This window comes from Leptopilina boulardi, unplaced genomic scaffold (assembly GCF_019393585.1).
Source record: "Leptopilina boulardi isolate dan_hultmark-lab unplaced genomic scaffold, ZJU_Lbou_2.1 LbouV2_341, whole genome shotgun sequence".
NCBI lineage: Eukaryota > Metazoa > Arthropoda > Insecta > Hymenoptera > Figitidae > Leptopilina > Leptopilina boulardi.
The window spans coordinates 6,263,313-6,287,196 of record NW_026137909.1 but is presented as its reverse complement, the minus strand read 5'-3'; the positions used below and the strand labels follow the sequence as shown (position 1 = coordinate 6,287,196).

Genomic DNA, 23,884 nt, shown 5'->3' with positions numbered 1-23,884 from the left:
CTCAAAAATTTCATTCGAATTTTCTTTTTCTTTTCTGTATGTATTTCTTTTCTATTTATTTATTTTATTTCAAATTATTTTATGTAAAAATTAGTTTAAAAAAACATTTATTGCGTTTCATCTCTTATTTTTTCTGTTATGTGAAAAAAAAAATATAAATAATTGTTTAACCACAGGTCGACCGACAGAAATTCCAGAGGATGATATATTCATTTGCGAATCAACTTACGATGAAACGAAAAATCTAATGAGAAAATTGAACCTCGACGGACTGAAAAAATATAATCACAGCTCGGCCGTTACTGACGATGAGATTTATTTCTTCCGTAAACCAATTAATCCTGCCAAGGTGAGTTGAGCCAAAAAAAAAAACTATGGACATTTCTAATGAGATTTTTATTCCAATTATTTTTTTTATATTTGGGAATTCAAATGAAGTTCTTAATATTAATTAATAAAATAAAAAAAGCATTTTAATTTTTCAGACTAATTACGTTTTTCTTATATATGTAAAAAATGTTTAAAATTAATATTTAGAGAAAAACTTATCCTTAGCAAGACTAAGAAACAAAAAAAAAATTTTGTTGAAAATTGAAAAAGACTACTTAAAACAATTAAGAATTAAAAATTAAGAAAAACTGACAAATACTTAAATATTTGCTCTACTGGTTTTGCAAATAGAAAAATGGCAATAAATCAGTCAATTTTTTTAAAAAATCTATTCAATCGTATCGTTCGACGCAGAATTTAGTACGCTTGAATATTACATGAAGAAAAAAAATGTTTAAAATATAATTAATGCCGGAAACATCAGTTAAAGTTGAAAAATTGAGGAAAAAATGATAATTTTTTTCTCTTGTAAATATTACTTTTAAAAAACTAACAAATAAATATGAAAAGCCCTGCTTTTAAGTTTAATCAATTTTTTTTTTAAATCTTTATGAAAAATAAGAAAAAATTTATTTTTTTATTTGATAAAAATTGTGATTTTTTTTAGTTTAACTTTTAAAATGCGTTTTTCACATATTTTTAAAAATACAAAAATAAATATTTAATTTAATAAATAAATCAATCGAATTTAATGTGATTCAAATTTTTAAATGACAGAAATTCTAATTTTAATTTTAATTTGTCCGAATTTTTAATTATAAAAATTTTTAAGACGCAGAATTTTCATTTGTCCGAAATCGCAAATTACCGAATTAATAATCGACAGAAAGATTTCGGCGCAAATTTTCAAAAATTGACCAATTAGAAATTAACGAGGCTGAAGTACGCAACGTTTATGATAAACGATTTTTAAAGAAATAATTTTTTCAAATGAAAAATTCTATAATTTTTTGCCTAAAAAATATTTCTTGTAGTTTTCATTAATTAACAAATTATAAAAAAAATATTTTTTAGGCAAAAAATTATAGAATTTTTTATTTTAAAAAATTATTTATTTAAAAATCGTTTATAGAAACGTTGCGTACTTCAGCTTCGTTAGAAATTATCAAGAAAATCGTGATTTAGTGAATTTTCAAAAAATTGCGCCCGAAATTTTTAATTTAATAAATGCATATTTAAAGTTTTTTTAAGACAAAATCGAATTATTTTTGTTTTATTAATAGGACAGAAAAAAATTGCATTTCAAAATTATTCGGCTCCTGATAATGTTAAATTTTAAAAAATCATAACTTCTTTAATTTCTATCAAGTAAATAAATAAAAAAAATACGAATTTTCTTTTTTTTTCATAAAAATTTGGAAAAAATATCCTATGGAAAAACAAATAATTTTTGAATGATAATCTCACGTGTAATGTCCTATATAGTTTTAATTTAATGTATTTAATTAATTATTTTTTGTTATTTATTTACATATTTGTAGTTTTTAATAGTGGAATTTAATTTTTCTTTTATTACTAAATAAATGAATACATTGTAACAGGTATCTAGTGAAGTGGCTCAAATGCAGAGTCAAATCAAACCTCTCAGTGCCTCGGGTTCTTTCGATATGGTAAGTAATAATTTCATTAAAAAAATATATAGAGTTTAAAGGCATTCTCACATTTTGAAACAATTATTGTAGAATTTGCATGCTTTTCAAGAAATACTATCAGAAATTATAAAAAAAAATACAATACAAGTACAAGAGACATTCGAGTAAAATGAAACTACTTTTATAAAATAAAATAATTTTACATTCTCAATTATTTAACAATTAAGTTCGTTGAATTTGTAAAATTTGAATATCACTTTTTAAAAAAAAAACAGTGCAAAAAATTTGAAAAATCGAATTAAATATTAATTAGTTTAATTTAGTTTTTGTAAAAATATTAAATCAAGTCACATAATTTCTGGCAGTACTGCTGTAGGTACATTCAACACTGGTACAGCGAGATTGCTCTCAATTGATGCTTTAAATTTTTTACAAAATTGATAAAAAAAAATGCAATTGAGTACTATTTATAAAATAACAGAAACATTATTGAATATTATTTTAAAGAAAAAACATAATAAATTTTTAGTTTTTGGCCTAGACAATTTTTTTTTTCAATTAAAAATGAAAAAATTTAACAAATATCTGGCTGTATTAGTCATGGCTCGATTGCACGTTCGTTAATCCTATGCCGGCATATGCAATTATTTTGTTTAGTTTTTCTCAATTCTTGTTTTTTTTTTTTTTTCTTATTTACGTCCATTGAGTTGTCTATAAGCATCCATTTAGTTTGAAAGAGAATTTTCTTGCAAGACAAAGAAAGTCAGAGCACCTGTTGGGTTTTACGCGAGACCTTGAAAACGCCTTGAATTGTTTTTCAAAACTTGCTGGACACCTTCAATTATAATATAGGATCAGGATGTTAAATAAAATTTAACTGATCAAAAAATAGTTTTTTTTTTTTAATCCGGCTCAATTGGCTTCATTTTCTTTAAAATACGCTTTGATTTTTAAATTTTTTACATTAAGATGGTACACACAAAATTATCAACTATTTTAAGAAATTATTTTCAAAATACAACAAAATTATTTTTAAAGTAATTTTTTCCAATTAATTCAATGATTATTGGAAAAAAAAAATTACTTTAAAAATAATTTTGTTGTATTTTGAAAATAATTTCTTAATATAGTTGAAAATTTGGATGTAACCGTACGGTTAAAAATTCTAAAATAAAAATTAAGAAGAAAAAATGGAAAACTTATTGATTTAAATTTTGCAATAATAACAAAAAAAAATAGAAAATGCAAATTATTTTATACTTTTGTTATTGTATTTAAAATATCGTCAACCGGGGTAATTCTGGTACACCAGGGGATATTATGGTATAAACTAGTTTTTTTAATTTTGAAAAAAATATTCATTTCGAAATGTTAAAATTTGACACTAGTGAAACATTTTAGAAACAAAGTAAGAAGTAACTATAATGTTATTAGTAAATTCGGTTTTAGGAGATAAAAAAAAATTTAGAAAAAATTTTGTTGGAAATTACGAAGTTTTGTATTCACTAAAGTTAGTATCAAAAATAATTAAGATACATGTTCAAAATTTAGTTATGACAATCTATTCTCGATTGGATAAATTTTTATTAATTATTTTCGGCAGAAAAGTGTCGAAAACTAAAAATCCAGTATTTGCAGGGGCTATTCTAGTTAAATCGATAAATACAAACCGGTACAACATAACCTCAGAAAACAATATTAATCCTTAACTGGCACCATGGGTCCAGCAGACCCCTTTGTGCCATTTACAGGCCTCGGATCGACTTTAAAGCACAAAAAAAAGTCGTTTAAATCGATTCATATTCCAAAAATAGTCAAAAAAGACGATTTCTTTTTTTATTTTAACAAAATTTAATTGATTAATAAATATTTTAATTTAAATAACTAATGTTATTAGATATTAAATTCATTTTATTAATTCTGTAATGAAAATAATTCTATAATGAATATTATCAAGAAAATTTATTTCGAATATTTCAGAATTGAAACTAATTGTAAGGCAAATTTTCAAAATTTTATTTAAATAGGACAAATTTTTAAAAAAAGATTCTTAAAATTCTAGATTTATTATTTTTTGAAGTCTGATTTAAGCAATTTATTCGAATTAAAAATTTTGTCATAGTTTTTAGTTTTGATGGACAAAAAAATTTCAAGCAATACTTAATCAAGTTTTACTGATTTTTTAAAACAAAATTTTTTCATATAATAATTTTAGAAGAATTAAAGTTAAAATTTTTAGAAATAATTGAATTTCAAAAGATTTTGTTAGCTTTCGGACAATAATTAAATTTTATAGAACTAAAAATAATTTATCAAATAATTTTAGATAACATTTTTTGAATGTAATTAAATTTTCAAAGATTTATAATTTAGATTTTTGAAATTAATTCAACTTCAAGTGATTTTTAATTAAATTTTTTTTTATGATTTCATTAAAAAATTTATTAGAAATTGGAGATAATAAAACTACAATAATTTAAAAACTTTTTAACCGATAAATGGTTTCAGATAGTTGAATTTTCGAAGAATATTATAAAAATCATTAAAAATAATTGAATTTTGAGTTATAATTGAAATTATTAAATTTCAAAAAATTTTATATGAATTTTAGAAATAAATATATTTTAGAAGTTTTTAAATTAAAATTTGTGAAAATAATTAAATTACGAAAGATTGTGTTAAATTTCACACATTAATTATAATAAGAGAAATTTTTAGTTTTTTCTGTTGATGAAGAATTTATTAGAAATCACATAAAAAAAATTGAATTCCAAAAGTTTTTAATTGAAAAATGTTTTCAGATAATTGAATTTTCGAAGAATATTTCAGGCAATACTTAATCAAGTTTTACAGATTTTTAAATAAAAATTTGTTTAAAAATAATTATAATAATTTTGGAAGAGTTAAAGTTGAAATTTTTAGAAATAATTAAATTTCAAAAGATTTTCTTAATTTTTAGACAATAATTAAATTTTACAGAACTAAAAATAATTTATCAAATAATTTTAAATAATATTTTTTTAAAAGTAATTAAATTTTCAAAGATTTACAATTTAAATTTTTTAAATTAATTGAACTTTAAGTGATTATTAATTAAAAATTTTTCATGATTTCACTAAAAAATTTATTAGAAATTGCAGATAAAAATACAGTAATTTAAAAACTTTTTAAGTCAAAAATGGTTTCAGATAGTTGAATTTTCGAAGAATATTATAAAAATCATTAAAAATAATTGAATTTTAAGTTATAATTGAAATTATTAAATTTCAAAAAATTTTAGATGGAAAAGTTTAGAAATAATTAAATTTTAGAAGCTTTTAAATTAAAATTTTTGAAAATAATTGAATTTCAAAAGATTGTGTTAAATTTCAGACAATAATTATAATAAAAGAAATTTCTAGTAATTTCTATTGATGAAGAATTTATTAGAAATCACATAAAAAAATTGAATTCCAAAAGTTTTTAATTGAAAAATGCTTTCAGATAATATTCAATATTTATTTATAATTTATAATATTATTTATAATATTTATTAAATAATTAATTTTGTGAAGAATTTTAGTTAAAAATTTGTTAAATAATTGAAATAAAGAAAATCTGAAGAAGATCTGCATTGTATACTAAAAAACGTATTTTGTTTAAAAATTTTGTAAAAAAAAAAAAAAAAAAAAATGTCGAAAAAGTCGCATTTTATTAAAATAAGTCAAAAATAGTCGTATTTTTGAAAAAAAAGTGGGAAAAAGTCGTATAATTCGAGGCCTGAATATATCGGGTCCAGCAGACCCGTTGTTCCATTTACGTACAAACGCGAAATTGTGCCAATTAAGGGTTAATTTTACATTGATTTTCAAGTTAATTTAAAAACTCTTTGATTTAAAATATCTTTAAAAAAAACAATTTTATATCTTATATTAAGTTATTTATTTAATCTAAAATGTGTTTAATTTGAAATTCGTATTCATTTCTATCCTCAAAAAAATTAAATGTATGGAAATTTTGTATAAGAATAAGTTTTTAAAAATTATTAAATATGTAGTTAAAAGTTTTATTCGAAGAAAAAAAAATTTTTTATTTTATAAATAAAAAAACAAAGTTTGTACCAAAATAGCCCCAAATCGACGGGGTATTATGGTACAAACTTTGAGTTTACATAATTCAGATAGAAAAAAAAAATTTTCTATTAAAATTTAGAGAAAATCTTTAGAGGAATGTCGACAACACGACTAAGATGTTTTAAAATATTTTTCTATATAATGATTAGAATTTTGGTTAATAGAAGAAAAAAAAAAAAAATTGCGATTTTTGTACCATAATAACCCCTCGGTTGACGGTAATAAAAATTAAAAAAAAAAAATAAAAAAAAGTACCACCGGCCCAGATGATGGATATAATGAAGGTAACTTGAAACTAATGGTAATAGGATTCTTCACCAATAATACCGAAGCTGGAACCCGATGTACTAAGCATGGGAGTAGGATTAGGAGTAGGAGTCGGTGAAGACAGCATGGATGCTGGTGGTCCACCATCTGTTGGTTCTATGGAAGCTCAACCGGTGCTCTCCAACACCCAAACGCCCGTTTCCACTAAAAAGGTAGGTCTCGTCGCCTCTTTCCATTTTCACCCTCTCTTGTTTTTTTTTTTTTTTCTTTTTTTTTTTTATTTCCTTTTTTCCATTTTTTTTTATTTCCTTTTACGCACTGGCTCATTGTTCACTGTATATGTTTTTCATTTATTATAGTTTAATTTTTTTTCTTCATTTTACTGCTTTTCACTTTTCATTTTTATTGTTTTCGCAAAATAAAAAATATGCCAGCATAAATATTATTTTTGAATTTTTGTTTATTCGCACAAACATCGTTTACACAAAAGGGATTTAAAAAAAAATAAATAAAAATTTAGTAGTATCGTAAATCGTAAAACCAAACAAAATTAGTTAGAATATAGCCTAGTGCGCATAAAAAAAATAAAAATTGATCCAATTTCTAATTTTCATCTAGGATTTTTAATTTTTGATTTATTTTTCTGTTTAGAAATCAACCGGTAAGAAATTAGTAACGGGATATATTTTGTATTCGAGTAAACATCGAACGCCAATTACGCAAAATAATCCTGATTCTACCTTTGGGGAGATTAGCAGAATTGTTGGTAACGAGGTATTTATTTCAATTTTTTTTTTTTTTAAATATAACAATTTTCATTTTATTTTGTTGATAAGCCTTTAATTGGAGATAAAGAAATCAACATTTTTTTTCTCTAGTTCGAGGTTTGTCTATATTTTTAGCGTAAAAAAAAGGATTGGCTACTCTCTGTCTTCTTTTTACATTTTTTTTTATTTTTTGGCTAAAAGGAAATTAATACGAGAAAAAAGAACATTATTTTTTTTATTATTATTATTATTTGAGTAATCCTTTTTTAATTTTCGATTATTTTTTTGTGTAATATTTTTCTTTTGTTAGCAAGCTTTAATGTATTTTTTAATTTTCCAGCTTAATTTTCGTTTTTTCTTTAGTTCGTTAAAGAAGCTAGTGCTTAATAATAATATGTTTAATAAATTAAAAATTTTTTTTAACCTCTTGAGGTTTTTATTCGTTGTGTGGAAGAAAAATTATGTTTTTATTTATATATATATATACATGTATTTAAGAAAAAAGTAGAAAGGGAGTAGCCACTTTTGAAAAAAAAAATTATAAAAAACCGCTTTTTTCGAGACGCATGAATATTGTCTAAAATTAATTTGCTGAAATTTTTATTTAATAGAATTTCATTAGATAGAATTTTCTTCTCGCCGAATTTTTATTGGAATTATTTTTTTTTAGCAAAAAAAAAACGATTTTCTATAGTAGAGAAATTTTACATAACCTTAAAATTCATTTAATAAAGATTCTATTTGATCGAATTTTTATTTGGCAGAAATTTCATTTGTTTTGGCGGCAAATTTAAAATTAACCAACTCAAAATTTTCTCGGTAAATTCTGATTGGTTAATTTTTAAATTTGCGCCAATATCTTTCTCTTGATTTTTTATTCGGTCGCTTATACTTATTCGGACAAATAAGAATTTGAGCAAATAAAAATTTGAATAAATAAAAATTGAGACAAATAAAAATTCGAACAAATAAAAATTGTGACAAATAAAAATTCGAACAAATAAAAATTGTGACAAATAAAAATTCGAACAAATAAAAATTCGATCAAATAAAAATTCGATCAAATAGAAATTCTGTTTAAATAAATTTTTGGTTGTGTAAAAATTTGTCCGAAATTATAAGCGACCGAATTAAAAAAAAGATAGAAAAATATTGGCGCAAATTTAAAAATTAACCAATCAGAATTTATCGAGGAAATTTTGATTGGTTAATTTTAAAATTCGCGCCAAAACAAATGAAAGTTCTGCCAAATAAAAATTCGATTAAATAGAATTTATTTTAAATGGATTTTAAGGTTAAGTAAAAATTTAACTATAGAAAATCGGTTTAATGAAAAGTTTATTGTCGAAAAAAAATAATAATTCGGCTAAAAGAAAATTCTAAGAAATTAAATTTTAGACATTATTCATGCGTCTCTTATTTTTTGAAGATGCGGAATTTTTTTATTATTATTTTTATTATTATTATTATTATTATTATTATTATTATTATTATTTTTAGTGGAGAAAATTACCGGCGGGTGAAAAACAAACATGGGAAGAAAAAGCGATCAAAATGAATGAGGAAATTGGTCAAGTAAAGGGTAATTCCTTGCCAATTTCTTCACAAGATCATTGTTTTGAATGTTGTTGGGACACGTGTGATTATCAATTTGAAGATATGACGGACTGCATTGATCATTGTATCGCTGAGCAATCTGGTCATGTGCAAACAACATTTGCCAATCTTAGCGGTGGTAAGTTTAAAAATTTGCAAATTTTACGTTTTTTAATTCCTTATATTGAATAAATAAATCAATTTTTAAAAAAGTCCACATCTGATTTAACTTTTCAATACAGAAAATCGATTTTTTATCCAATATTAACTTTTTACTAAATTAAATTTACTTTAAAATTTAAAATAAAATTACTTTTAAATTAAATTCACTTTAATTTTTTTCAGAAGTGAAATGAATAGATTCTTTTTCAAAAGCGATTAATTTTATTTAAATTATAATTAATTTAAAAAAATTAAATATTTATTTTCAGAAGAAAATGTAATATTTCAATGTCAGTGGCGAGGCTGTGGAAGAACAAAAAAATCAGTTCCACCATTTCCAAGTGTTCAAAGACTCGCGAGACACGTCAAGGAAGTTCATATTCTCAAATCTAATGGACGAATTATTCTACCTGCCGATCGGAGCAAGTAAGTTTAAAAAAAAATTTTTTTTTTTACAAATTTCATTTGTAAACAAACAAGTTCTATATTTTTGAATATTTAAATAAATAAAAAAAAAGGAATTCATTAAATCAAAGAGGCGCATGATTATTCCATAAAAAATCGTTAATTAGAATTTTTTATATTTAAAGAATTTTATTAGAAATAATTTTATTTTAAAACAATTTTCGAATTCAAATTTAATAGATTTTCTTTTTATACGAATTTTTACTCAACAAAATTTTTAGCTGTTTTTGTTTCGCATAATTTTTATTTTACAGTATTTTTTCTCATTTGACTTTTTATTAAAAAAAAAAATTTAATACAATCAAATTTTATGTGATTCGAATTTTTAAATGACCGAAATTCCAATTTGTCCGAATTTTTATTTGTACAAATTTTTAATTGATAGAATTTTTATGTCGCCGAATTTTCATTTGTCCGAAATTTGCAAATGGAACAATTGTTTCTTAATTTTTTATTTTTATTTCAATTTAAGAACATTTTAAATCGTAAGGTAAATTTTGTTTATTTTCAGAAATTTTGTCGCCTCATCGAAAGGAGTCGCCGGAATGGCTCCTATGGAAACCGGTGAGTTGCGTGGCGTAAACCACAAAATACGATTACACAAAGGTGCGCATTTGTATTTTCAGTAATAATTCTTCTTCTTCTACTACTACTACTACTGCTACTGCTACATTTTTAATTGGCATGTTTTTTTTTTAATTCAAAATTCAAAAATTAACTCAACTCTGAAGATATGTGGGACCAAAGGTTTTTACAACAAAGTTCAAAATCTCGTTAATAATTTAATGCTTTCATCTAATTAATTAATTTTTATTCATTTTCTTTATTCGATAAGAAAAACATTTTCATCTTTCTATTTTACTTTCTCATTATTATTATTATTAATTTAAAAAGAAAAAGTTAAGTGCGATTCCACGAGGTTCTTGAAACTTTCTTAAACCTATTGAAATTAATTATATTTATTTTATGTAAAATTTTTCAAAAATCAACTTTTCAAGATCAAACATATTTTTTTTTTTATTTAAAACGTTAATTTTTTAGAAATTATAATATAAGTAATAAATAATAATAGTAGTAGTAGTAATTATTTATTATTATTATTATTATTATTACTTACATTATTTATTATTATATTTCATATATTTATATTATAATATAAATAAAATTATATAATAATAAATACAATACTAAATAAGTTTTATTAAAATTGAGGATGCGTTTCGAAATTTGGTAAATTTCTCGTGGAATTACATTGAAATTTTATTTGAAAAAATAAAATCGAAAAACCTGTGGAATTTGACAAATATTTTTTTATTACAGAAACAACTGTAGCTGCAACGCAGACAAATAATCTTCCAACGACCAAGCAACCAGATCCACTTTTTATTGCAGTTCCTCCAAGACCAAGTCGACTTTTACATTCGGACGCTTATCTCAGGTAAATAAACATTAAATATATAATACTTAAAAATACTATTGAAAAAAAAATTAATTTCCAATATAATTAAAAAATTGTCAAATAATTGAATTTCAGAAGATTTTTAATTAAAATTTTAAAAATAATTGAATTTCAGAAGATTTTTAATTAAAATTTTAAAAATAATTGAATTTCGAAAAATTTGATTACGAAATTCAGGGAATCAATAAGACACACTCATACAATAATACGAGAAGTAATTACAAGAGAGCCTATGGTCAGGCGCTAAATTTATAATACATTCTTTTCATTCGTTCTTTCAACATTATTCAATTACTAATTCAGGCCTCGGATTATACGACTTTTTCGACTATTTCCGATTTTTTTTCAAAAATACAACTTTTTTTTGACTTATTTTAAAAAAATGCGACTATTTCGACTTTTTTTTTACATTTTTAAAAAAGTTTTTTAAATAAAATATATTTTTTTTTTTTAGTATAAAATGCAGATCTTCTTCAGATCTTCTTTATTTCAATTATTTAACAAATTTTTAACTTAAATTCTTCACTAAATTAATTATTTTTAATAATTTTAATGAAATTCATCACAAATTCAATTATTTTAAATTATTTTTCAATTAAAATTTTTATGAAAATTTAACAATTATTTATAATTTTAAAAAAATATTAAATAAAATTACCAAAAATTTTAAATTCAAAATCATAAATCAATTCAAAATCAAATAAAATAGAATTATTTTCAAAAATTTCAATTAAAAATCAGCTAAAATTCAATTATTACTGAAAATTTTAATTCAAAATTAATTATTATCAAAATTTTCAATCAAAAATCAATTAAAATTAAATTACTATCCAACATTTCAATTGAAATTCAATTATTTTCCAAAATTTCAATTCAAAATCTTTTAAAATTCAATTATTTTCCAAATTTTTAATTTAAAATCAAAAAAATTCAATTATTACCCAAAATTTTAATTCAAAATCAATTAAAATTCAATTATTCTCAAAAATTTCAACTCAAAATTATTTATTATTAAAATTTTCAATCAAAAATCAACTAAAATTAAATTATTATCAAAAATTGCAATTATAATTCAATTATTTTCAAAAATTTGAATTTAAAAGCTTCTAAAATTTAATTATTTCTAAAATTTTTTGAAATTTAACTATTTCAATTATAACTCTAAGGAAATTCAATTATTTTTAACTATTTTTATAATACCTATTCTTTGAAAATTCAACTATCTGAAACCATTTTTCAATTAAAAATGGTTTTCAAATTATTGTATTTTCGTCTACAGTTTCTAATACATTTTTTAGTGAAAAAAAAAAATGTTAATTAAAAATCACTTAAAGTTCAATTAATTTAAAAAATCTAAATTGTAAATCTTTGAAAATTTAATTACTTTTAAAAAAATATTATTTAAAATTATTTGATAAATTATTTTTAGTTCTGTAAAATTTAATTATTGTCTGAAAATTAACAAAATCTTTTGAAATTCAATTATTTCTAAAAATTTCAAATTTACCCTTCCAAAAGTATTATTATTAAAAAAAAAAAAAATTATTTAAAAATCTGTAAAATGTTTTTGTTAAAATAAAAAAAATCGACTTTTTCGCCTTTTTTTGGAATATAAATCGACTAAAACGACTTTTTTTGTGCCTTTAAGTCGATCCGAGGCCTGCTAATTGAATTTGGAAGAGTTTGAGTTGGAATTTTTTTTTGGAAGTAATTAAATTTCAGAAAATTTTAAATTGAAACTTTCATAAATTTTAATTGATAAAATTTTTTTTAACAAACTTTAAAGAATAATTGAATTTTAGAGTATTTTTAATTAAAAAAACTTTTTATTTCTCCGAATTGTTGAAGAACTGTATTAAAGTAATTAAAAAAAACATTAATTTAGCTAATAATTTGAAATAAAATTTTTAGAAATTATTGAATTATAGAGAATTTTAGAGAATTTTCAATTGAAAAATGTTTAGAAAAATTTGAATTTTCGATTTTTGAAATTTTCAATTAAAATTTTAATAAACTTGAATTATTGAAATTTTTTTAAAAATTATATAAACAAAAATTTAATTTTAAAGAATTAATATTTAAAAAATGTTTTATGTAATTGAAGTTTTTGATAAAGTTTAAAGTTATTAGAAATAATTAATTGAAAATGAAATTGAAATTAAAAATTTGAGAAATAATTCAGTTTTGGAAGAGCAATAAATAAAATTTTTTAAACTAATTGAATTTTAGATTTTTAATAAAAATTTTCGTAAATTGGAATTTTTGTAAATATTTTATAAGCATTAAACAATAATTAAAATTGGAGAATTTTGAATTTGGAAAATGTTTTAAATAATTGAATTTTCGAAAATCTTGATTAAAAATTATTAAAATTAAATTATTCAATAATTTCAATTTTTAGATAGAAAATTTAGAAATAATTCTATTTCAGAATAGTTCGAGTTAAAATTTTGAAAAATAATAATTGAATTTCAGGAGATTATTAAATAAAGCTTTCATTTTAAATTGATGAAAATTTTTTTTAAATCTTTAGACAATAAAGTGAATTTTCAATTGAAAACGGTTTTAAATCATGTAATTTTAGAAGAATTTGTTTTAAAATTATTAAAAATAAATTGATTTTGCAAACAATTCAAGTTAATATATTTTTTTAATAATTCAATTTTAAGAAATCAAAAAAAAAAAAATCAAAAATGTCGTACAATCCGAGGCGTATTATTGAAAACCTCTTGAAATATTTTCATTAGAGTCAGGGAAAAAAATTTTAATTTTTATTGAAAATCAGAGAAAACACGGTGCGCCAGAAGGTGGTTTAAATAAAAATAAATTGGCACTTAAAAGTTCTTTTTGATTATGATTCTTAGATGAATAACAAACATTTCTCAATAGTTTTTAAAATCAGTTTACGTGCCCGATTTAAATAAAATTGAGTTTTTATATAAAAACAGTGTTTTATGGGGAATAAGAATTTATTTAATCTAATAAATACTGTAATAAATGATAAAATAATTACTTATTTTCAATTTTACATATAAATAATTATATTGCTGTAGTGTTTGTGTCCGATTTTAAAAAATTAAATTATAATGTTAAAAGAACGATTTTAAGAGTGACAAAATTTATTTAAGAGAGTCGAATGATCTCTGAAATTTTTTGGCAAGAAGAGACCTTTAATTATCGCTCTATAAAAACGGCACTAAACGTGAAAATGATAAACATTGATTTTAAAATACTTTCTTCTCGAAAGACGGACACTTTTTACAAAAGCAGCTAGAGATCATTATCTTATATAAATTTCCTAAATCCGAAAGATTATGCGAATCCATACAAAAACACGATTGCAAAACGAAAAGTAATATAATGAGGGGTTCATTACCTCCTGCCGCCGTCAGATGGCAGCAGCATGCAGGGCGCACAAAGTCGCAGCTGTTATTAGATTATTTTTTTCTACTTTTTGTTTTGCAACCATGTTTTTCTATGGATTCGTACAGTCTTTTGGATTTAGGAAATTTATAAGATGAGGATTTTGGCTGATTTTGTTAAAAGTGTTCGTGTTTCGAGAAAAAAGTATTTTAAAATCAATACTATTTCACGTTGAGAGTGATAATTAAAGCTCTCTTCTTGCCAAAGAATTTCAGATACCGTTCGACACTCTTAAATATAAAAACGAAACAAGAAAATAACTTCATTGTTAATAAATTTATATGAACCCAAATCTAAAACATCTATTATCTATGAGAGATTCTTTTTCAATCGCCCCAGCCCAAAAAGTCAATGTTCTGGGATTGGCTTCATACTTTGGTAAATTGTTGTCCTATATGATAGTAATAAATCCCTAAAATATAAACTCATTAAAAAAATATTTGTAGAAAGTAGAGGGGGTTGAAGTTTTGACGTTAAGGGTAACATTGTCATTTTCAAATCCGTATAACTATGACAAAAGTTAATGGATTTTAATTTATCTATAATGAATTTTATTGCATTTTTCACGTACTTTTCAAAAATGTATACAAAATTAAAAAAAAAAAATTTTTGACCCTTTTTTTTTCAAAATCAACCCTTATTTTTCGATTTTCACCCCTTCAGGAATTTTTTTTTGTTTTTTTTTTATTTTCATTGGAAAGCTGAGGTTTTTTCCCATGAGCTATGTAAATATGAAAATGGGACAACAATAATTTTGTGAGAAACATAATATTAAATTAGGCGGTGCCTATCTAAATCCTCAAAGATGATCTCCAGGTACACCCCTTATCGGCACCGCCTACTTTAATATTCTGTTACTCACAAAATTATTGTTGTCCCATTTTCATATTTACATAGCTCATCGGAAAAAACCTCAGCTTTCCAATGAAAATAAAAAAAAAAAAAAAAAAATACCCGAAGGGGTGAAAATCGAAAAATAAGGGTTGATTTTGAAAAAAAGGGGTTAAAAATTTTTTTTTTTAAATTTCGTATACATTTTTGAAAAGTACGTGAAAAATACAATAAAATTCATTATAGATAAATTAAAATCCATTAACTTTTGTCATAGTTATACGGATTTGAAAATGACAATGTTACCCTTAACGTCAAAACTTCAACCCCCTCTACTTTCTACAAATATTTTTTTAATGAGTTTATATTTTAGGGATTTATTACTATCATATAGGACAACAATTTACCAAAGTATGAAGCCAATCCCAGAACATTGACTTTTTGGGCTGGGGCGATTGAAAAAGAATCTCTCCTATACGCATATAAGTATACATTAAATAAATTCTGGTTCCTCATAAAATACTATTTTTAAATATTTAAAACTCAATTTGTTTAAATTGGGCACGTAAGCTGATTTTAAAAACCTATTGAGAAAAGTTTTTTTATTCATCTTAGAACTATAATCAAAAAGAATTTTTAAGTGCCAATTCATTTTTATTTAAACCTCCTTCTGGCGCACCGTGAAAAGTCAAAGAAAAACAAAATAATATTTTTCTGTCAACCCTGTAAATGGAAATTTTGCCAACTAGAAAATCAATTTTATAAAAGTTGGACTAAATAAAAATTTCTTTTATGAATTTTTATAAAAATTCCTAAATATGTAAATTAAATTCATATTTTACTTTTAAAAAAAATTTTATTATGTAGAAATTCGAGCTTATTAATTTCAAAACCGTCGAAATTCTAACCTGTGTCCCTGTCTTTTTAATTGAAAATGTTTTTTTTTCTCTCTTTTCCCTAAAGGTATATCGAGGGTTTGAACGTTGAGAATCGTTACATATCAAATTGGGACAAACAAATGAGTGCAACACCTGAAAATACTCAAATACCTGAAATAACAAAATTGCCAAGCGAATGGTTGGGAAATGGAGTTGGCAATCATGGAAATGTTGTAAACGCCTTATGGACACTGAGAAATATGATGATGCGCGATGTATTAGCAATTAATAAAACATTGTAGTTAACTGGAAAAATCGAGCTATTTAATATAATTTCACATTTTTGACATCAACAAAAATACTCGAAAATGTTGGTCCGCAACTCAAGACTGATGATTTTATATTTTAAAATAATTTTCAGAATTTTTCAGCTCGATTTAGCATTGTTTTTTTTATCATTTATTTTTGAGATATTTCTCAAAAAAATTGCACATAGAACACAAAAGAAACATAAATATATGTTATTATATGATCCTCAGGTACAGTCGAAAAATTGATAAAAATTTTTTTTTCAATTTTTGTGTGTACAATGCACATCGAAACTGCTAAATATGTGTAAAATATCTTGTATCTCAAATATATGTGAAATATTGTCAAAAAAAAAGAGAGATATTGCTATAGGCGAAAAAAAAGTAAAATTGTGAACCCTTAGAAATTTTGATATGTTTTGCAAATAATATTAAGAAACATAATTTGATACTGAATGAATTTGTATTTAATTTCTTTTTTTTTTTTATCGTTTATCTGACAGTGAATTTATATATATTTTTTGTTTTGTAAATGCGATTTGCATTTTATTTTCTAAATAAATCTTAATGATTAATGTAAATGCAATTGAAATTATTGTGTGTGAAGTATGAATTTTTGTAATTTTCTGTTTTTTTTTTTTTGGTTGAAAAAAAATGGATATTGTAATTAATTTTGAAATTTTGAAGAGATTTTCTACGGGAGTGTGTAGTTAGCAATAATTTCTTTGTATTTTAAATACAAATTTCTATCATTGAGAAAAGTGGAGAATTTTTCTTTTTTTATTTAAAAATCCGTAACCCTTCCACCGTGCTGCCAATCGCCCCATTTGGTTGGTTCTTTTTCTGAATTGGGAATAATTTCACCACTTTTTGGATCAGTTTCCACGAGAACCAAGTCGATAAATCGCATGGAACGATCTATTTCCGCTGTGTTGAATAAATGTAAGTATATTTAAATTCAGTATTTTTATTCTATTTGTTTTTTTCTTTTAAAAACCGTTTTTTGTTATATAAAAAAAAAATTTGAAATTAAAACCAAATTTATTGGAGCGCATGATTTTTTTTTAAATAAAAGTCATTAATTAGAATTTTTACTTTAAAAAATTTTTTATAGAAGTAATTATTTTTTAGACGAATTTTCATTTTTCGAATTAGCATTTGACAACGATTTCTTTTTATACTTTTTACTTAACAAAATTTTTAGCTATCGAATTTTTGTTTGGCAGAATGTTTATTTTACAGAAATACTATTTACCTAATTTTTTATTTAAAAAATTTAAATTTAAATTTTTAATTTAACAGAATTCTCATTAAATCGAATTTTATGTGATACGAATTTTTAAATGACAGAAATACCAATTCACCGAATATTAATTTGTCCAAATTTTTAATGAATAGAATTTTTAAAGACGCAGAATTTTCATTTGTCCGAAATCGCAAATGACCGAATTAATAATCGACAGAAATATTTTGGCGCAATTTTCAAAAATTGACCAATTAGAAAATATCAAGAAAATCGTGATTGGTCAATTTTCAAAAATTGCGCCGAATTCTTTCTGTTGAATTTTTTTTCGGCCATTTGTAATTTCGGACAAATAAAAATTCGGTGTCTTAAAGATTCTTTCAATTAAAAATTCGTATAAATAAAAATTCGGAGATTTGGAATTTCTGTCATTTAAAAATTCGTATCGCATCAAATTCGATTGAATGAGAATTCTGTTAAATTAAAATTCGCTGAAATTATAATTTTTTTTTCTTACGTGGTAAAACATCGGCCTTGAGTTTTTCGTGAAACTTTTGCATTCGTGCAGATTCATTTTTATTGACATTTTGAATTTTTTCGTTACTGATTTCAGCTTGTGACAAAGAACCTAAATAATTAATGTAGTTAATAAAGAAAATTTTACTCTATTTAAAAAAATGAAAAATATTTTAATTTCTTTGTATTTTTACTTGTAAAATTTTTATTTTCTTCAAAAATATTTTAAATAGAAAATATGCTTAGAGATTAAAATAAAATTAACCTACTTTTGGAAAATTTTTTTTTTTCAAAATTCATTCTTGTAGTGTGGGAAAAAATTAAACGTCGAGTTAACATATTCCCTCGTTAAAATAATTAAAATCTACTAAATATAACAGATATAACACTAATAAATAAATGATTAAACTTTTAAAAAGTTACTTTTTCCAGTTTTTTACAAAGTTGCTTTACAAACTTTTAGTTTGGTTGGACTGACAGTAAAAAAAACTGAAGCATGCTTCAGTTTCTCAATTCAAATATTTTTTTTTTTTTAATAATTCTGCATTTCACAGTTTTTCTTTTTATACGAATTTTTAATTTTAATTAAAAATTCTGTCAATTAAAAATTCGTATAAATAAAAATTCGGTGAATTGTAATTTTTGTTATTTAAAAATTCGAATCACATAAAATTCGATTGATTGAGAATTTTATTAAATTAAAATTCGCGTAAATTAAAATTCTAGTAAATAAAAAAAATTCGTATAAAATTAAAAATATGTCGAATTGTAATTCAAAAACTGAAAATTCGTCCAAAAAATAATAAATTATAATAAAAACATGTATTAAAAATTCTAATTAATGATTTTTCATGTATGTAATCCGCCTTTGTTGTTTACATATTTAAATTTTCGCGCCAACTCGAAACGTATGCGCAACTAAGTGTGACCTTGATGTGAGTCGTCTGCTAATGTCAAACAAGTGCAATGTTGACTTCTAGTAATATTTTTCTTTTATTATGTATACAATTATAAAAAAAAGTAAATATAATAAAAAAAAACTAGTAGAATATTTTTGTTGTTAGTTGAAATAATTGTGATTTATTATTTTGAAATTTAATAGAGATTGCAGACACGTTATTAACTTAAGATTAGGTTAGTGCGAATTATTGTGATTCGAAAAAAGAACAAGCAGACGAAACAATTTAAAATGTCTATATTAACAGTATCGCGATTAATAAAACAAAATAACAGCTTTCTTCATTCTTTCAATGGTAATTATTAATTATTTATTATTAGCGATTTTGATTAATTATTTGAAAATTATTATTAAAATTAATTAATATAATGTAATTAATTAATATAATTGTAATAAATTACATAAAATTTCCATTTATTAACATTTTTTCAGTAGTTGCAAGATTTGAAACAACAAAGAAGAGTGAAGAAAGTCCAAGATTAAAAGAATTTAGAAAAAAGTTACGTGAAAAGACACCAATAGGTATAATTTTTTAGTTTTTTTTTAAACAAAAAAAAAGGAAATTTACAATCATATATACTTTTTTTATATACTTCTTTTTTGTAACATGTTTTTTCAATTTTAACCCGAAAAAGGATTATTTTGCATTTTTATCCAAAAAAGGGTTATTTTGCAATTTTATGCAATTTTTTACGAATTTTTGGATATATACCTTTAAAATTACTCTATTTTTAAAAAGTTACTTATAAACAATTTTTTACCAATTTTTTATGGTTTTTTTTTATTATTTATCGTTTTTTTTTAAATTTTTAGTTAGGAACCTATAATATTGTGCCTAATTTTATGTGTCATCGAAATCAATTGTTTTTAACTTAATAATTTTAACATTTCTTATTTTAAAACGAAACATCTTCTATTATATTAAGTTAACAAATTTCCAAAAGCGACACCGTGACCTCGACACCGTCCTTGAAAAATCTATTTTCAATTATTTTCAAATAAATCAAAATACTTTGCATATATGCTGTTAGAAAATCTTACAAACTATTTTTATGTAACATCTTTTTTCAATTTTAACCCGAAAAAGGGTTATTTTGCAATTTTTTAAGAATTTTTTGATTTTTTCAATTTTTTATGATTATTTTTTATTATTTATTGTTGTTTTTTCAATTTTTAGTTAGTAGCCTATAATATTGTGTCTAATTTTAAGTGTCATTAAAATCAAATGTTTTTAACTTAATAATTTTAACATTTCTTAATTTAAAACGAAACATCCTCTATTATATTAAGTTAACAAATTTCCAAAAGCGACACCGACACCGTGACCTCAACACCCGTCCTTGAAAAATCTATTTTCACTTATTTTCAAATAAATCAAAATACTTTGCCATATGCTTTTAGAAAATCTTACATACGGTGTCGGTGTCGCTTTTGGAAATTTGTTAACTTAATATAATAGAAGATATGTTTGCTTTAAATTTTTTAGAAAAATTGGAAGAATTAGAAGAAGGTAAACATCCGTATCAGGAAAAAGAACCTTTGCAAGCATTTCCAGAAAATAAAAATCCAGTTACTGGCGAAGTGGGTGGACCAAGAGGTCCAGAACCAACTCGTTATGGTGATTGGGAAAGAAAGGGGCGCGTTTCTGATTTTTGATAAATATCTTTAGTTTCTTTAGTCCAATGAACTTAAAAAAAACAATTTTTAGACTCTAATTTCGAATCACATTTTTTTTATTTTTTTGCTTAAAATCTAAATTATTGCTTCTCATTACATTTTAGCGTAACAGTAGTTAGAAAAAAGAAAGTGGTATGAAAAAGAAAAAAAAATTTTTTTTACTATATTTTTCCTAAGCTTTTTTTTTAATTATTAATTGGACGTTTAATGGGTTTTTATTTAACGTATTTTTAGTTTAGAAAACTATAATTTCTTAATGAAAAAATTTATAAAAGCAAATAATAAATGTTCAAACATAAAAAATCTTGATGTAAAACTACGATTTATCATTGTTAATATGAAATTTGTATAATTGTGTGCATAGATTATATTTTTGAATATATATTTGTTTGAAAAAAGAAAATAGTAAAAAACCGTATTTTTTGGATGTGAATCATTTTCCTTTAGTTTTTTTTTTAATTTTTTAATAGAATTTTTATTTCACCGAAACTTCATTTGCCAGAATTTTTATTTCACAGAGTCTAACAGTCAGGGAAAAGTCATGGAATTAATTTTTTGTATGGAAAAGTAATAAAATTTCAATAAATTTCTGAAATTTTGTAACAAATTATAAAAATTAGAGGAAAAACGCCGCCATTTTAATTTCTGCTCTACAGTTTTTCGTAGAAATTTAGAAAAAACTGCGTCATTTTAATTTCTGCTTTAGTTTTATAGTAAAAATAGGTCAGAAATTAAAATTGCGTCGTTTTTGTTCTACTTTTGCGTAAAACTAGAGCAGAAATTAAAATGAGAATTTAATTGGCTGTACCAAAAATTTCGTTCAAGCTTTTGCGTCTGTTAACTGAATAATTTGGTTCTCCAAACCAAACCGTCTGAATGCTCAATTGCGCATGCGCTGTTCTCGTAAATATGTCACACGTTAACCATGCTTCGCTCTTCGTGTCGTCCAGTTTTATTCAAGTGTTTTCGGGATTTTTATGTGTTTCAGAAATTCGGTAAAAATGTGTGTGTAGTGATGCATATCGAACAGAGAGAATAAAGCTTGTTAAAAGAACGGAAGTTTTTCTCCAGCCTGTATACTTTATGCAAATAATTTACACTCACATTGTCACTAGGATCCTTAGTGTAGTGGTCAGCGTTCTTGATTTGCGTTGCGTAGTCTGAGGGTTCGATCCCCAGCAGTGTTAGGTTTTTCCGGAATAGAATTTAATTTAAGTAGACATAGAGTAATAAAAGAGGATAACAAAAGTGATAAAATTAAGTGAAAAATAAAAAATATAAGTGTGAGCCAAAAAATAATTTGGTTGAGAAAAGAACAAAATTTTTTTCATTTAACTAAATTTTTTGTTTGCTTAAAAACAATAAGTTAGTTGTGCAAAACAAAAAATTTGGTAGACCGAACAAAATGATTCAACGAAAAAATTTAGTAGCCCGAACCAAACGGATTAGTTGCACATATATCAAATAAAAAATTTGGTTTGGAGAACCAAACTTCAGTCGATGATACCAAACAGTTTTCTCAGTGTAGGCATAAAAAACTAAAAAAACGACGCCAATTGTAATTTCTGCCATATTTTTACGGAAAAAGTATAGTAAAAATTAAAATTTAGCCGTTTTTGAACTTTTTTTACAAAAAAAAAACTAGGACAGAAATTAAAATGTCGACGTTTTTGCTCTAATTATTTGAAAAAGTAGGACAAAAAAGGCGCTAATTTGATTTCTGCTTTACTTTTTCGTAAAAAATAGAGCAAAAATTGCGATATTTTAATTTCTGCTTTAGTTTTACTGAAAAAATGTCTGCGTTTTTGTCCTACTTTTACGCAAAAAAGACAAAAAAACGAATCTATTTTAATTTCTGACCAAGATTTACGGATTTGAGTCGCCGGAAAGTAAAACCACACATAAAATTCTGACTCCCATTGAATTAACATGGCCGTCAGAATTTTATGTGTGGTTTTACTTTCCGGCGACTCATTTTACCTATTTTTGTTTTTTTTCGTAAAAGTAGAGCATAAATTAAAATTGTACCCTTTTTGCTCTATTTTTCCGTAAAACTAGAATGGAAATAAAACTTCCAATTTCTAGTTTTACGGAAAAAGTAGAGCAGAAATTAAAATTGGGCCTTTTATGTTCTATTTTTCCGTAAAACTAGAGCAGAAATTAAAATGCCGACGTTTTTTTCTAATTTCTCGTAGACATAGGGCATAAACAGAGCTAATTTAATTATTGTCATAGTATTACAGAAAAAATAGAGCAGAAATTAAAATTGCGCCGTATTTGCTCTACTTTTTCGGAAAACTATAGGGCAAAAATTAAAATGCCGACGTTTTTGTTTTAAGTTTTTGTAAATATAGGACATAAACGGCGCTAATTTAATTTTTGTCATCGTTTTACGGAAAAAATAGAGCAGAAATTAAAATTGCGCCGTTTTAGCTTTACTTTTCCGTAAAAGTAGAACATAAAGTTTTGATTTGTCTTTTTCATTTATGTCCTTAATATAATTAGAATTAAGCAGAATAAAATCTTGAGGTTTGCAGCTCGACTCCTTAACATACCTTTTGACATACGCGCTCATGATTACAACGAATTACGTACTGTCATGGGAGTCCCTTTGCTGACCTATATAGATTCTTGTATAATGATATGGCATTTCTTTATAAGTTAATGAATGGAGCTATCTATATTGTCCTTCACTTTTGCTAATGGTAAATCTCTCAGTGCCTAGAAAAATTACAATGGCATTACACATTATTTTCTGCATCTTTTCATAGAACTATGGTAATAATTCTTTAATTGATACGATAAGCAGAGAAGCAAATATGATAGCGGATGAATTGGACTTGTTTGATAGTAATGCGGTCAGATTTAAGTTAGCTTAAATTTTGGAAAAGAAAATTGTTCTTTAACAAATGACAACAAATTTATTATTAATGTACGTATATATCTACATTTGTTTGCTTTTTTGTCATTCATTCACATACACACATACACACACTTCCCAAAACTTTTTCAAAAACATACGCAATTTAAGTAGTTATTACATTTTGGGAATTCTTAAATTTTATCATTTATGATTAAACATTAAATAATAAACTATTTTCAACTATTTTTTATATAAGAACTCTCAAAAAATAGATTTCCAGTTATTTACATTGTACATTAAATTTATTAATAAAGAAGAGCAAGAAAAACACAATTTTCAGAAATAGAAATCTCTTCATTATTTTTCCCCCCCAAAAA

The 23,884-nt window shown here is 23.3% G+C and overlaps 3 protein-coding genes across 8 annotated transcripts in view; 2 read left to right on the top strand and 1 right to left on the bottom strand.

Annotated features, from left to right (window-relative positions):
• LOC127285864 (protein polybromo-1) overlaps nucleotides 1-16,893 on the top strand; it is a 46,464-nt gene extending 29,571 nt beyond the window's left edge. For 2 of the 5 annotated variants that reach the window (XM_051312076.1, XM_051312074.1), the window contains exons 18-26: nucleotides 177-349; nucleotides 1,932-2,000; nucleotides 6,403-6,573; nucleotides 7,013-7,135; nucleotides 8,629-8,863; nucleotides 9,156-9,312; nucleotides 9,863-9,915; nucleotides 10,672-10,789; nucleotides 16,028-16,893. In XM_051312076.1, coding sequence (XP_051168033.1) covers nucleotides 177-349; nucleotides 1,932-2,000; nucleotides 6,403-6,573; nucleotides 7,013-7,135; nucleotides 8,629-8,863; nucleotides 9,156-9,312; nucleotides 9,863-9,915; nucleotides 10,672-10,789; nucleotides 16,028-16,244 — 1,316 coding nt within the window. In that variant the 3' untranslated portion in view covers nucleotides 16,245-16,893. Of the gene's footprint in view, nucleotides 1-176; nucleotides 350-1,931; nucleotides 2,001-6,402; nucleotides 6,574-7,012; nucleotides 7,136-8,628; nucleotides 8,864-9,155; nucleotides 9,313-9,862; nucleotides 9,958-10,671; nucleotides 10,790-16,027 lie in introns of all 5 variants that reach the window. The other 3 variants (XM_051312073.1, XM_051312072.1, XM_051312075.1) reach the window with 2 other exon arrangements.
• On the bottom strand, nucleotides 16,875-18,466 carry LOC127285865 (uncharacterized). The gene is made up of 3 exons (XM_051312077.1): nucleotides 18,279-18,466; nucleotides 18,011-18,121; nucleotides 16,875-17,177 (listed from the first exon to the last, which is right to left on the bottom strand). The coding sequence occupies exons 1-3, from the start codon at nucleotides 18,346-18,348 to the stop codon at nucleotides 17,035-17,037; spliced, it is 324 nt and encodes a 107-aa protein (XP_051168034.1). The 5' UTR covers nucleotides 18,349-18,466; the 3' UTR covers nucleotides 16,875-17,034.
• Nucleotides 18,467-18,943: 477 nt separating this feature from the next.
• On the top strand, nucleotides 18,944-23,876 carry LOC127285863 (succinate dehydrogenase assembly factor 4, mitochondrial-like). Of its 2 annotated transcripts, none has more exons than XM_051312070.1 (3): nucleotides 18,944-19,262; nucleotides 19,400-19,489; nucleotides 20,454-23,876. In XM_051312070.1, the coding sequence occupies exons 1-3, from the start codon at nucleotides 19,199-19,201 to the stop codon at nucleotides 20,621-20,623; spliced, it is 324 nt and encodes a 107-aa protein (XP_051168027.1). In that variant the 5' UTR covers nucleotides 18,944-19,198; the 3' UTR covers nucleotides 20,624-23,876. The 2 variants fall into 2 exon arrangements, with proteins under 2 accessions (XP_051168027.1, XP_051168028.1); XM_051312071.1 differs by having other exon boundaries at nucleotides 18,952-19,262; nucleotides 19,403-19,489.
• The last annotated feature ends 8 nt before the right edge of the window (nucleotides 23,877-23,884 follow it).

Excerpts from the sequence above, each read along its gene's own strand:
- LOC127285865 (XM_051312077.1), bottom strand. The coding sequence starts at position 18,348 with ATGTTAACTCGACGTTTAATTTTTTCCCACACTACAAGAATGAATTTT. Across the intron at positions 18,122-18,278 it reads AAAAAAAAAATTTTCCAAAA|GTTCTTTGTCACAAGCTGAA; the intron begins GTAGGTTAATTT and ends TTAATTATTTAG. Across the intron at positions 17,178-18,010 it reads CAAGGCCGATGTTTTACCAC|CGGAAATAGATCGTTCCATG; the intron begins GTAAGAAAAAAA and ends TATTCAACACAG.
- LOC127285863 (XM_051312070.1), top strand. The coding sequence starts at position 19,199 with ATGTCTATATTAACAGTATCGCGATTAATAAAACAAAATAACAGCTTT. Across the intron at positions 19,263-19,399 it reads CTTTCTTCATTCTTTCAATG|TAGTTGCAAGATTTGAAACA; the intron begins GTAATTATTAAT and ends ACATTTTTTCAG. Across the intron at positions 19,490-20,453 it reads ACGTGAAAAGACACCAATAG|AAAAATTGGAAGAATTAGAA; the intron begins GTATAATTTTTT and ends TAAATTTTTTAG.